Genomic DNA, 12,217 nt, shown 5'->3' on the forward strand with positions numbered 1-12,217 from the left:
AAAAGTCTGCTTAAGTACCTTAATGCCATACTTTGGCCCACAATGCTGTGATTAACCAAAGACAAAACTTACAGCAGGACGAACTGTTGTGAAACGTTATTACACTTGACATGTTCGTGTAAAAGTATAAAAAAATAACCTCTTTGTATATTCAAGCACTTTGTCAAACATACAAAATTAAGGATTTCAGATTTCATAGAGCACATATAAGTCACTATACTATGTTTTTATTACCTTTAACACATTATGAAAAGGTGCTTGTAGTAAACTTTTAAGTTCTCACAACCAATGGTTTTTAACAAAGAATGAAGGATCAGAGCTGAATCATACGTTGAGAGTCAGTGAAAACATACAGGTAATATAGAAAAAGGACAAAAAAGAAAAGATTGGTCTTAAAATTTTTCTCATTTTTATGTGTTTATTACCTAATGTGACAACAAGGTATGGGATTGTTTCATAAGGAACAAGAAAGTGGCGTGTAAGTCCTGGAGGCAAACGTTGAACCATTCAAAGCTTAAAATGTGGCTTTAAGCTTTTGTAATTTTTTGCTCTGTAGCAGACTAAACAGTACAAATTATGACATTTTTATCTCAGCTTTGCAACCCCATGCCATTATGTAAAAACCAATATAACAAAAAGATAGTGACAATTAAAGTAAATATTTGGTCATAGGCAGCTTTTTATTTTAAGGCTCCACAGAGCAGAGACATCATTTAACATCATAAACTATAACATTTTTAAAGCTGTTCATAATACTGCGAGAAAACTAGACTTGATTTCATATTTTCCTTTAGATTTTTTCAAGACAAAAACAAAAACAAATACCAAACACAATGTCTTCTTTCGGTGCTGTAAGGCAGAGTGGTGACCCAGATGCCCTTTCTGACTTTAACCAGGTGTCCTGCTTGGCCTTTAACATGCCTTATCTGAGGCACGACCCCTGCTGAGCCCGGCCCCGTACCCTGCCATTTTCTCCCAAACATTACGAGCACTGTATCATTTCCCTGTCGCCAAATGACTGGCTAGTTGCTGTGCTGTGCTAATGGGAGGAAGAGAAGGCAGATGAAGAGAAACTACAGGAAGAACGGTTCTTCATTTCCCCCCCTCGTGCAATACAATACACAGAATCAATCCTCCAGCCTCCATTTGTCTGTCTACAGCCACTTTGGCTGCAGGGAGAAATTAGGAGCAGCACAGCCGTTATTAGTGTTGAAGAAAATCTTATTTGAGTAGATAAGAGTTTGACGCCCCCACCCCTTCAGAAAGAAACAACACCGCGATTTAGTTGCAGTAAATTAAGCGTCATAATGTTATTTTATTTTTAGCAGATAATATGGCACCTGTCTTATTTTTTTAAATCTCCTTTAACACATCTGTTTTTTCTCAGTGTAGTGCATGGCCTTAACCTTGACTCTACCTCATTATATCCCTGACATACATTAGACTTTAAATCACAAGAATCACTGCATATAAATAGTAACACCTCAGACATGTATCCATAACTACAAACGTTAGTCTGAACGTCCTCTCGGTTTTCAATTAATCCTGATTAAATCCATTTAAAACAATAACCTTCTACTTAAAACGACTGTTTCTTTTGCTGTGTTTGTCGCATAGTAGGTTCATCAGATGTTAACAGAGAGTGGAGGCAGATAAAGGATGGGTAATCTAATGTGTTGCTTTCTCATACAAAGCTATCAGTGTCTTTCAATGGGTTTTTCCAACGAGTCTGGCTGAATGAATTACACTAGTCTGTTAGTATTCTGCCTCTGCCGTACAAAAGGTCAATGTCAAATGCACCTCATTTAAAAGTCAATAGCAACCATGCACATCATCTCCTGGGAATTCTGTCCAGGATCCCCTCCAGACAGCATTGTGTATCATTCAGTTAGTAGAGGGCAGCCAGAGAGCTTTTTTAATCTTGACCTTCCAATAAAATATGCTCCCCATCCAGAATCACATGGTCTAAAATGGAGACATAAGCTCCCAACAAATCACACCCAGGCTCAAGGGAGATGTTCAACAGTGTAGGACACGAACACAACAGGTTTAACACCGGCTATCTACTTCTACTTCTACTTGTTTACTTTACTTTATCTACAACATGCAGTATATACACACCCAAATACTGACAACACAAATACAAGATTAGAAATGTGTTAAAGTAACTAAACATGGTAAAACTATAATGACACATAATCCAATACTGTTTAAAAACATACTGCTCTTACACTGCAGTAATACTTGAATACTGAATTTCACACAGACAGCAACAAAGCCACTCCAGCTACAATCCACTTGGTAGCTGGCTGTTTGGTTCGGAGGCGGAGGGTCCACACATAAGTGTGTCCACGCTGCTTGGTGCGGTACACTGGACACTCAAAAGTGTTACTGATGTCCCGCTCCTCTGCAGGCACAGCTCTAACATACAGCACAGGCATGGCCGGCGTCAGTTCTCTCAAAACCGCCTCAGAGATGACTCCAGCCTGAGTGTCCCAACGTGCTCCTAACACAAAGACACATGTATGTTGCACTGTGGGTTTGACCAATTATACTTACAAGACAATAATTTTACCAAGACACAGGCAGCAAAATACTGTGAAAAATCTATATGATCTACAGCAGGAAATACTGCTGGGTTAATTATTCTGACCTTCCATGAAGAGTCCGTGGATGTAGGCTCCTTCCCGTGGAGGATGCCCAAAGTCGTCCTTCATTTTCTTTGTTACATCCACGCTCAGGGTCATCTTGTCCAGGGGCCACTTGTTTTTGCGAGCAATACTCTGCAGCACAGCTGTAAAATATGACTCTATGTTAATATTTCTGGTTCTACCGGTGCACATATGGTAATATTAATCGTTGTCTTCGTTTAGTCCTCACCGGTAAGAAAAGACTGAGGGTTAAAGAGCCCCGAAAGCCAAACAACTGCAGGTAGGACAAAATCTTGAGTCCAGCTGTCGAGCTCGTGGCAGCTACACATTAGATCGTTCAACCTAAAGAATAAATAATTGTTAATAAAAAACTAGGAAGATCATTAATAGAAGCTTTTACAGTGTGCCTATAAGGGATTATTTAAGAAGTAAGAAAAATTTGCATATAATAGGTTGACTCATAAGTTACCACTGTGCCAGTGTTTTAGTGGAGGAATAAGCCAATCTGGTCCAGGAGTCTGGGACCTGCTCCATGAACAGTGCAGACTGCAGATTCTCCATCCTGGAGGAGAAAGTGAGTTCGCCCTGTGGACAGAGAAATGCTTTTTAATGCTACAATAATAACAGTAAAGCACCTTGCTGGCAGTCACTGTGTTTATGGTACCTTCAGACCAAGATCCAGCTCATGAAGGGACTTCTTTATCTCAGCTAACAGAAGATTCATGCGCTCACACTCCTGAAAGCAAACTAAGGTGTACGGGTTTCGCTCTGTTGTCTTTGCCATAATCTCTGCCATGTTATACTCCTCAGGAAGCTTGTCAAGGATGTCTTCAATTATTGATGTGACCTACGAAATACAATAAACTGGGATAGTGATACAGACAGGTCCCTGCACCCTCAGCAGTTTTTTTTCCTCCCCCATAATGATTCTTTCTGCATGCAGACCTTCTCCTCTGTGCTCTGAGCTGCTCCCTCTCCTCTGGAAGAGTTCTGTGGCTGCAGTTCCAACAGAGCCTTTAAGAGGTTGTCTGAGGTGACAGTGAGGCACTCAAGCTCAGCATTTGGATGGAGACCATACAAAGTCGGATTCTCGGAGGGGAGATGTTCGTCAATATAGTGGTGGTAACCAGTGTAGTCCAAGAACGGAGGAGACAGGAACCCCGGACACAGAGAGAGATCCATTTCAAACTAGGAATTGAAAATTCATAACAAAAAAAATTAAAAATTAAAATTAAAAAAAGCTAAGCATGTATTTTATATTTTAATATCATGGACAATATACAAGTGCAAGCCTTTTCTTGCAGACACAACAAAACATTCTTCAAAATGCAGTTTCAGGAAGAAGTACTGGAAGAGAAATCTCCAAAAGAAAAAATATATGAAATAAACCCTTAATAGTATCTGTCAAAAAAGCACAAAGAAAATTAACAGAAAACCTAGACTGGTATTACATGCAAAACTGCAGTTTAGTATTTCACCCCCAGGGGGCACCCTTTACCTTGACAACAACTCAAAACATCTACACAGCTATGGATTAGCCTGTCATCATAAAATTGAACACAACTCCAGATAAAAGTTTGTACCTAAATAATGAGCAGACGTTATTAAATGAAGTGAAATACATTTCAAAAGTGACACTTTTGTTTTAAAAAAAAAACATAAAGAAGAAGATGTGAACAAATTAGGCTACATCACCTCTGCCTTACCATTTTAGGATGCATAAATTCCTGCAGGTAAGTTTTACACAGTCTTCTATCCCAGACATCAGTAATGTGTCCTCCATACATGATCTCTCCAAACAGATAACACAAGTCCTCCCAAGGCACCTGCATGAACTGCAATAGATGTTATTGACTAAAATCATATTGCAAATATAAGACACGAATGCATCGTGGTAGATTTATTAAAATTATTCCCAGGGTTCATTTTTGTTCTGTTATAGAGACATGTTTCTATTTTCCTGATAAAAAAAAAGTTTTTTTGTTTTTAAACTTCAAAGCAACTTCAAGCAAACAAGCAAACAAGATACTACTACTTTTCATAATGACAACAGTAGGGAAATATAGCAAAATTACGTTTCTTATACACACTGATCTGAAGTGCGACAGAAGAGTCTTTTCCACAGCGGGAGATTGTGATCCGTGAGGGTGAAGGAGGAAGAAAAGAAGCTGTGATTCATAACAAATTACAAAAGCTGTAGGTTCACAATCATTTGTACCTGTATTGTTTTGCAAATTGCTTCCTTCATCAGCTCTAATTGCAGTGATCACTTATGTAGCGTTGTGAACTGTCACATTGGCTGCATGTAATTACATTTAGGATAACGCTTCATTGCCCTCCTAATGAATTCTCTGTATACGCACATACAGGTTACTGTTTGGTTAACATAATGAAGGACATTCGTTTTTGGAGGGCAGAATACCTGGGAGACATAATTGGTTATGACCAGAGTAATAGGAGTCCTAAGAGCAATGCATTAGCAGTTGTGAGGGGAGCAGCACCTTAAGAATGGATTTTTTGTCTTTGTGAAATAAAGCTAAATTACAGGTTGCGCGTTTATAGTTATAAGAGAAGAAATGTGGAATAAAAAAAGATGGGAATGAACATTTTTCACAAATAACAGTGGGACAAAAGATTTCAATAAGTAATTGGAGACACTGCAGTAATTCAACATTACTGTCTGTTAGAAATGCCAATGCTAAGTACCATTATCATTATAAATTTAGCCGGCAAAGAAGGTAGCTGCAAAAACAAATTAAAAGTTGTATTACAGTAATCGAAATGCTAGATTAAAATAAATAAAACTTAAAATGTCAGTTTAGCTGTAGAAAATAGTGCTAAACATACTTTTGTGTTGGTCTCTAAGTAGTTGTACAAGACATTAGCTGAGATTGTTAGGTCCCCTGTGCTGAAGGGGTAGTTGTTATTCCACCCTTGTGGGCCAAATTTACGGCGCTCCGTTACACAGGAATGAAAAAAGCAGAGGGAGAAGAGCATCGAGTTGAACTCTTGTTCTCTGGAGCACATATCCAGAGTGTCCTGAAAGGAGAAAGAAAACAAGTGAAGATTTCAGTGACTACTACAGTCGAAGCATCTTAGAAATAAAGCATATTTTCCATTTTACCTGGCTGAAGTTGCTGAGGGCTGCATGCAAGCTGGCATTCATGCCGGTGGGTGGCTCATTGGTGATTTTGATGGCATTCTCCAATATGCCTCTGGGGATTACATGCTGCTCAGGACATGGCGCGGGTTCTCCGGTGATGAAAACCCGATAGCTGGGGTGACTGTCCACTGCTGTTGTCTCCAGAAGAGCATCCAAAGAGGGCAGCCACTGAGCCACCAGGTGTACATTCTGAGCATCAAAATAAGGTAGAATATGTAACAGGTTGATAGAATTTGTGTGTAAATTTGATTTCATAGTAAATGCCATGAAAACTGTGTCTCTGAGTTCTGATCTGAAACCACTGATTTACTTGGCTACAGACTTCGCCTTAAAGGAGCCATTTAGTGAGCTGATCTAGCCAATTATGGTTTTTATTGAACCAAATTTATTTCCCCTGCTCCGGGGATTAGATAATATCATTAGGTGCTTTATAAGCCAGCTGGAACTGCTGCAATCATTGAATAATAGGATTCCCTACCTGCAAAATGACCCAGTGTCCATGTTTAGAGGCATTTCTGAGAACCCTCTCAGCCACTATCTCTTGCCCCTGTCCCAGGGACACATTGTGCAAAGTTCCCTGGTCAATGGAAAATCCCAGTTTTAAACCTGCACACAAAGAAAAATGTGAAAACCTGAGCATAAATAACAATACAGGATTTGTAACTAACAAAGAATATACATCATACCAAGTTTCTCTACATCTCTGAGTGGATCCACTCCAGGTAAGAGGATGAAGAACACAGGTGTTGAGGGGCCGCTGTCTTCAAACAGCCTCTCAAATTCCAGCCTGGCACTGTCCACATACTTAGCTCCCATGCTTTCCTCTACAAATTTCCTGCCAGAAGACATCATCAAAAGCTCAGTTGTGCACAATAACTAGAAACACAAATGTGCTTTAGTGAGTTTACTTACCTTAGTGTGTAGGTCATCCGATCAGGGCGAAGAGCTCTCAGGATAATCAGCCTCTGGAGGGAATTCGTATTCTTCCAGTCTTGAGGAAGCCTTTCATTTTCAGGACAGCTGGACTCAACTATCTTCCTCCAGCGATTCGGTGAGCTCTCTATGTCTCTGTCAAGTCCACTGAAGCCCTCAATTGTAGAAATTGTCTGCAACAAAGAAACACACATTGATACTTCACTTAAAAAGAGTGAAAATATGAACTTTTCATTTGTTGAATGTGTCATCATAATATTTACTGTACCTTAATGGCCCCCCAGGCAGACACAGAGAGGAACGGCACTGGACTAACTTTGCTTGCCTCCACGGGATAGCGCAGCAGGAAGTCTAGTTCCTGCATATCAATCAGTTTCTCCTTGAGCTGAATCTGAGGAGAAGTACCAAAAGCAGTTTATTATGAGCTCTCTGTTATTGATAGAATTTCCACGGCTACTGAAATAAAAATGGGAAAACTCAGGAAATGGCGCTGGGTAAACTTTTACAGGCCTCTGAATGTGAAATAGCCACATGAAGGACAGCCTTCAGAGTGCCACAGTTTCCAAGATGAAAACAGTTGGTGCAATGACAGATAATTGCATTATGCCATCAGAACCAGCCCCCTTGTCAGAACCAACTGTGTGAGCAGCAGCCACGGTGCAAGGTGTGAGAGGTAATCAATAGCAGCGTATGGTATTCCTGACTGCTTTTAATTGAAGTTAATGTGGGGGAAGAAAAGTACTTTGATTGATGAGGATGACAGGAGGCCCCACCTCTGAGGCGGTCCTGAGTCCCTCACCTGGAAGGCAGTGTGTGACAAGAAGGTTAACTTGTCTCTCTCAAACAGGCCCTGGCTGGTGTACAGGAATACAGAATAGGTGATGGCCTCAGTGAGGGAGCGGACTCTGGTCCTCACATCCTCATCCCATTCGGCACGCTCCATTGCTTTATTAAACACCGAGTTAAAGGTCTGGAATGCAACAAAAAAGAGGACACCATGTGTATGCAAACAAGTGTTTTTGGACTGACATCTGGTATAGAGGGACATGTTTAAGCTCATTTTTACATAAAGATTGTACCTCGAAGAGAAATAATAATTGCAAAAACCACAAAGCGATATCTGTCCTCTAAGAGCACTTCAGGGGTAAAGGTTTCACCTTGAGAGAAAACTGGTACATCAGGTTAATCTTGCTGAGGTTGTCGATGATAAAAAAGAGGAGTGATGCTCTCTCAGCTGCTGGGCGGTATAGTTCTCGAGCCTCGTTGATCTTTCTCTCGTTCTCTCTGGCCTCCGCCACCTGTGAGTTCCAATTGCACAAAATGAGCTATTAGGCTCTCAGTCATGCTCCAAAACCCTCTCATTACACTTATTCCTAACTACACATCATTTGCAGCTAATGCAATAAAATGAGGTGCTTGCTGTTTATGACATTCAAAAAAACAACCGAGTGACAAAAAAACAACAAAAAGAAAAATAACCTTACCTTGCACTGGATGTGAGCGGCTGTAGTCTTGGTATTCTCAAGTTGCTCCACCAGAAAAATATCCCCTAGAAAATTACCATGGGCTGCAGAGAGGCGACTCAGCAGGTCATCTTCAAACCTTCTCAGCTCAATCTTGAAGTGGTTCTGCTGCGTGGTCAGCTTCGTCTTAGAAAATGTACTCAGAATAGTTCAAAACTGCACATTTTTCCTCTCAGGTATTAAGGATTATCATGTAGACAAAATGCTTTACTCCAAAAAGAATGTAACTTTCTGTGGATTACCTTTAGTTCCTCCAAATCAGGTCTCTCCCGAGAGACTACCTGTCCCAGCAGCTGCTCCTCCAGGCCCTTAGGAGTCACGGTGAAGTTGATCAGGGTGGTCTGGGCCTGGAGCTCAGGAGGGAAATGTGGATTGGCCAACTTGGTGTGAAGAATGAGTTTAAAATTACTGTTGTACGTGCACTCCTTGCCTCCAATTAGAATGTACCTGGATAATAGGACCACAGATATTTTTATTTATTTAGTCTGAAGGACAATGAGGCTTCAACAGCATGTTGGTTATTTAGATTATAGAAGTAAGTGATAAAAAGAAGACAGCCTGGTATCGTACCCACTTGTTAGACTTGTTACCTGGCAGGAAGTGTAATTAAAAAAAGAAAGCCATGATTATGATGAAGATGGTCTGAACTGCACTTCTGTTTTTGCCCTACAACTTTAGTTTGGCTCCAAATGTCACTTACCCTATAGACAAATATTCTTGAGTAAATATGAAAGATTATCATGGCACCAGCCAATATTTATCTGTTCCTGCATTTCAATTAAATTAGCAGTGGCTTGACGAACCTGGTGGCTTTTCATTTATCTCTAATTACCCCTTGGATGTCAGGCAAGGCCCCAATTTTTATGGCACAGGTTCCTCATGGCCTGGGTCTGGTTCAACTCTATATCTTCACAAGCCAGAATTAATGTACTATTGATAGAACCATTACTCCACCAAATTAAAGTCCTTGCTGATGGATTGGCTTGTAGTCTTCCGTCAGCCATGAAAGGAATAATTAGTATTCATTACTTCACACTCTACAACATTCCAATTATTAATGAACTTCAGCTGTGGAGACCTACGAGATCCATCATGGCCGCCCCAGCAGGTTGTATTAATCATCGACAGAAACAAGCGTGTGGGTCATCTACAAGGGATAAACTTATAATCAGATTTACTATGATGAATTGTTATGCCTGGACAGACAGGGCTTCAAAAGACGCTCGATGAACATTCGCCCGAATATTCAATATTCATGGTCTTACAAATATCAGAGCAAGAAAGATGTAAACATTTCTGAGTAGGAGATCAAAGCAGGACGTCAATATGTCGTATTTTCTATTTATTCTGCTGTTGCTTTTCCAGTTTATGGAATTTACTGTATTTTTCTTTGGTAACTGAGGTATTTGCAGAGCAGCTCCTTTAGTGACACCAGAGGTTTGGAAATTTTCACCAGAATAGTGGTCGTGTTTGAAAAACCGAGTTTGAAATCAGAGAGATTTGTCTTTTTTATTTTGTAATAATAATAATAATAATAATAATTATAATAATAATAATAATAATAATAATAATGATAACCACCTTATAATAAAAGTCACCATATCATCGTAACAAAGCTTAATTATTAGTGAATTACAAATGCACGAGTATCACCGCCAAAGGAATTCACAGGGGCGATGATTTTGCAAAAAGATTTGACTGCTTCAAATTGCTATTAACTTAATTGGTGGCTTTTTAGAATAGCCATTGCTTAAAAACATTAAATTGTTAATTAATCAAACTCTGGTGATTACTAATAATATTTGCTAATATTAGTAAGTACTAATTTTATAATGATTTTATTTATTTTATGAGGTTGTGTATATTATTATGTTTATGCCAGAAATTATATAGTTATAGTTATAATGTTTTATGTAAAATATCATTACTGAGTAAAGAAATTCTATATTTAAAAATGGATGTAACCACTTTGATGACACACACAAGTTAGTAAACTCCGATTGTAAAGCCTTGGACTTGACATTTTTGCTCTCTGCATATTGATTTTCTGAAACTACACAAGACGGAGAGGAGAGGTGGAACTAAATGAGAAACTGAACATAGTGCACAAACATATTGTAGCGACCTATTATAATATCCTGCTTTATCCTCCTCTTTGACTCTAATGGGGACCATAATTTACCAAATTTACTTGATGTTGTGTCACATTCAGCTCGTAAATTCATCAGGAAGGCGTTTACTGAGGTTACCGACCAAAGGAACCAGAGGGTAATTTTATACAAGTGGATATTTTCTTCTTTTCCAACCAGAAGTTCACTTGCTGCCGGTCCTTAGAAAAAACTCCAACACTAGCTCACTTGTCAGACCTGGTAGCTAGATCCATCACTTTCAAACTAAGGACTATAACAACACCAAGCCAAAGATATAAACATCCAAATGTTTAACAAAAAACAAACAAAACAAAACACACATTTCAGTGAAATATGCATTTCTTGCTTTGTATGCTTAAAATAGATTCACACGACAGCCAATAAAGCACATCTGTTCATCAAGGAAAATCTTGACTAAGCCAAGACTGCTAGAATGCAGAGAGTAAGGAGCAGCAAGACCAGACAACAAATCAGTAATTGAATTAAGAACTAAACAGTTCACTTGTCTCCAGTGCTTCACACACAATAAAGCAATACCTATTATACTTATTATATTCAATTCAGTTTTATTTATATAGCACCAAATCACAACATCAGTTGCCTCAGGATGCTTTATATTGTAATGTAGGCAGTGACCCTACAAGAATACAAAGAAAACAGAGAAAACTGCAACAATCACAAAAACCCTTATGAGCTAGCACTTTGGCAACAGTGGAAAAGAAAAACTCCCCTTTAACAGGAAGATACCTCCTGCAGAACCTACATAATTTCCTTAGGGATTAATAAAGTATTCTGAATCTGAATCAGATTCAGAACCAGGTTCACGGAGGGGGCAGCCATCTGCCAACACCATCAGTTGGGCTGGAATCGAGGGTCTAACTTAGTGGATTTATTGTTGGATGTGAGTCCTGTTTGTGTGTGAGAGTTGTTATAGTACCAAATGGTGCTTACCTCACTTTAGTCAACCATAATGTAGAAAATGTAGATAAGCTGAGATTGCAATAAAATACTGCAGTAACTGAAAGGCAAGACTGCCAAGAGAGACTTGAAAGTAACTCTAACCATGACTATAAAGACACTGGATTGTTTAGGACACTATTATATGATTTTCTTAATATGATATTAATTTTTCATTTTCAGTAAATAAATTTAAATAGCAGCACTATTTGACAAACTTAATGATATAATTCACAAATATGACCCCACTCTGGTTAAAAGAAATCCAAATGTAGTGTAAATGTATAAATTAGTCCATAATTGCTCTAAAGGTACATTATGGAGACAAATACAAGCAAACCACCTACAGATACAGTGTTTAGTTAAGTTACTGAAGCTGACTTGAGTCTTTCATGATGATGGACGACTTGTGAATTTATTGTGTTAGATGCCATTTTTCTGTAGGAGACAGGAGTCTTTTTACATAACCATGACTGTGCCGAATTCAGCCTTTACGCTTAGGCTAAGCTGTTCAATATTCATTGCACCTAAAGAATATGAACGCACAAATATACATCCATCACCAGTGTTGAGGGGCCAATCAATACGTTGGCCTCAGGGATTCAGACGATGTGCCGCAAAATTCATTTATAATCTAAAGAGCAGGCAATAATAATGCATTCAGACATGTTTTACTGGTGCTTCAAAGCTCAGTGAGATTCAACCATCTGGCAAATGTGCTTCTATTGTCTCACACGACAGATGCATTGGGACAAGTTGTGGGTATATCGACTTATGAAGGAACGGTGATGCAAAAACCGCATATTGATTTAAAGCATTCTTTGGCGTGCAACAACACCA

The 12,217-nt window shown here is 39.1% G+C and overlaps 1 protein-coding gene across 2 annotated transcripts in view; it reads right to left on the reverse strand.

Moving 5' to 3' along the window:
- Positions 1-2,073: 2,073 nt before the first annotated feature.
- Positions 2,074-12,217, reverse strand: part of si:dkey-233k19.3 (dynein axonemal heavy chain 11) — a 39,202-nt gene continuing 29,058 nt past the window's right edge. For both annotated transcript variants that reach the window (XM_087848144.1, XM_087848143.1), the window contains 17 exons: positions 8,513-8,717; positions 8,232-8,396; positions 7,905-8,045; positions 7,547-7,717; positions 7,016-7,138; positions 6,727-6,920; positions 6,501-6,649; positions 6,293-6,420; positions 5,776-6,003; positions 5,499-5,690; positions 4,358-4,486; positions 3,597-3,839; positions 3,316-3,498; positions 3,121-3,236; positions 2,881-2,993; positions 2,654-2,794; positions 2,074-2,506 (listed from right to left, as the gene is read on the reverse strand). In XM_087848144.1, the coding sequence (XP_087704270.1) occupies positions 2,259-2,506; positions 2,654-2,794; positions 2,881-2,993; positions 3,121-3,236; positions 3,316-3,498; positions 3,597-3,839; positions 4,358-4,486; positions 5,499-5,690; positions 5,776-6,003; positions 6,293-6,420; positions 6,501-6,649; positions 6,727-6,920; positions 7,016-7,138; positions 7,547-7,717; positions 7,905-8,045; positions 8,232-8,396; positions 8,513-8,717 (2,869 nt within the window). In that variant the 3' untranslated portion in view covers positions 2,074-2,258. The remainder of the gene's footprint in view (positions 2,507-2,653; positions 2,795-2,880; positions 2,994-3,120; positions 3,237-3,315; positions 3,499-3,596; positions 3,840-4,357; positions 4,487-5,498; positions 5,691-5,775; positions 6,004-6,292; positions 6,421-6,500; positions 6,650-6,726; positions 6,921-7,015; positions 7,139-7,546; positions 7,718-7,904; positions 8,046-8,231; positions 8,397-8,512; positions 8,718-12,217) is intronic.

This window comes from Neolamprologus brichardi, chromosome 11, assembly GCF_056152115.1.
Source record: "Neolamprologus brichardi isolate AB-2024 chromosome 11, ASM5615211v1, whole genome shotgun sequence".
NCBI lineage: Eukaryota > Metazoa > Chordata > Actinopteri > Cichliformes > Cichlidae > Neolamprologus > Neolamprologus brichardi.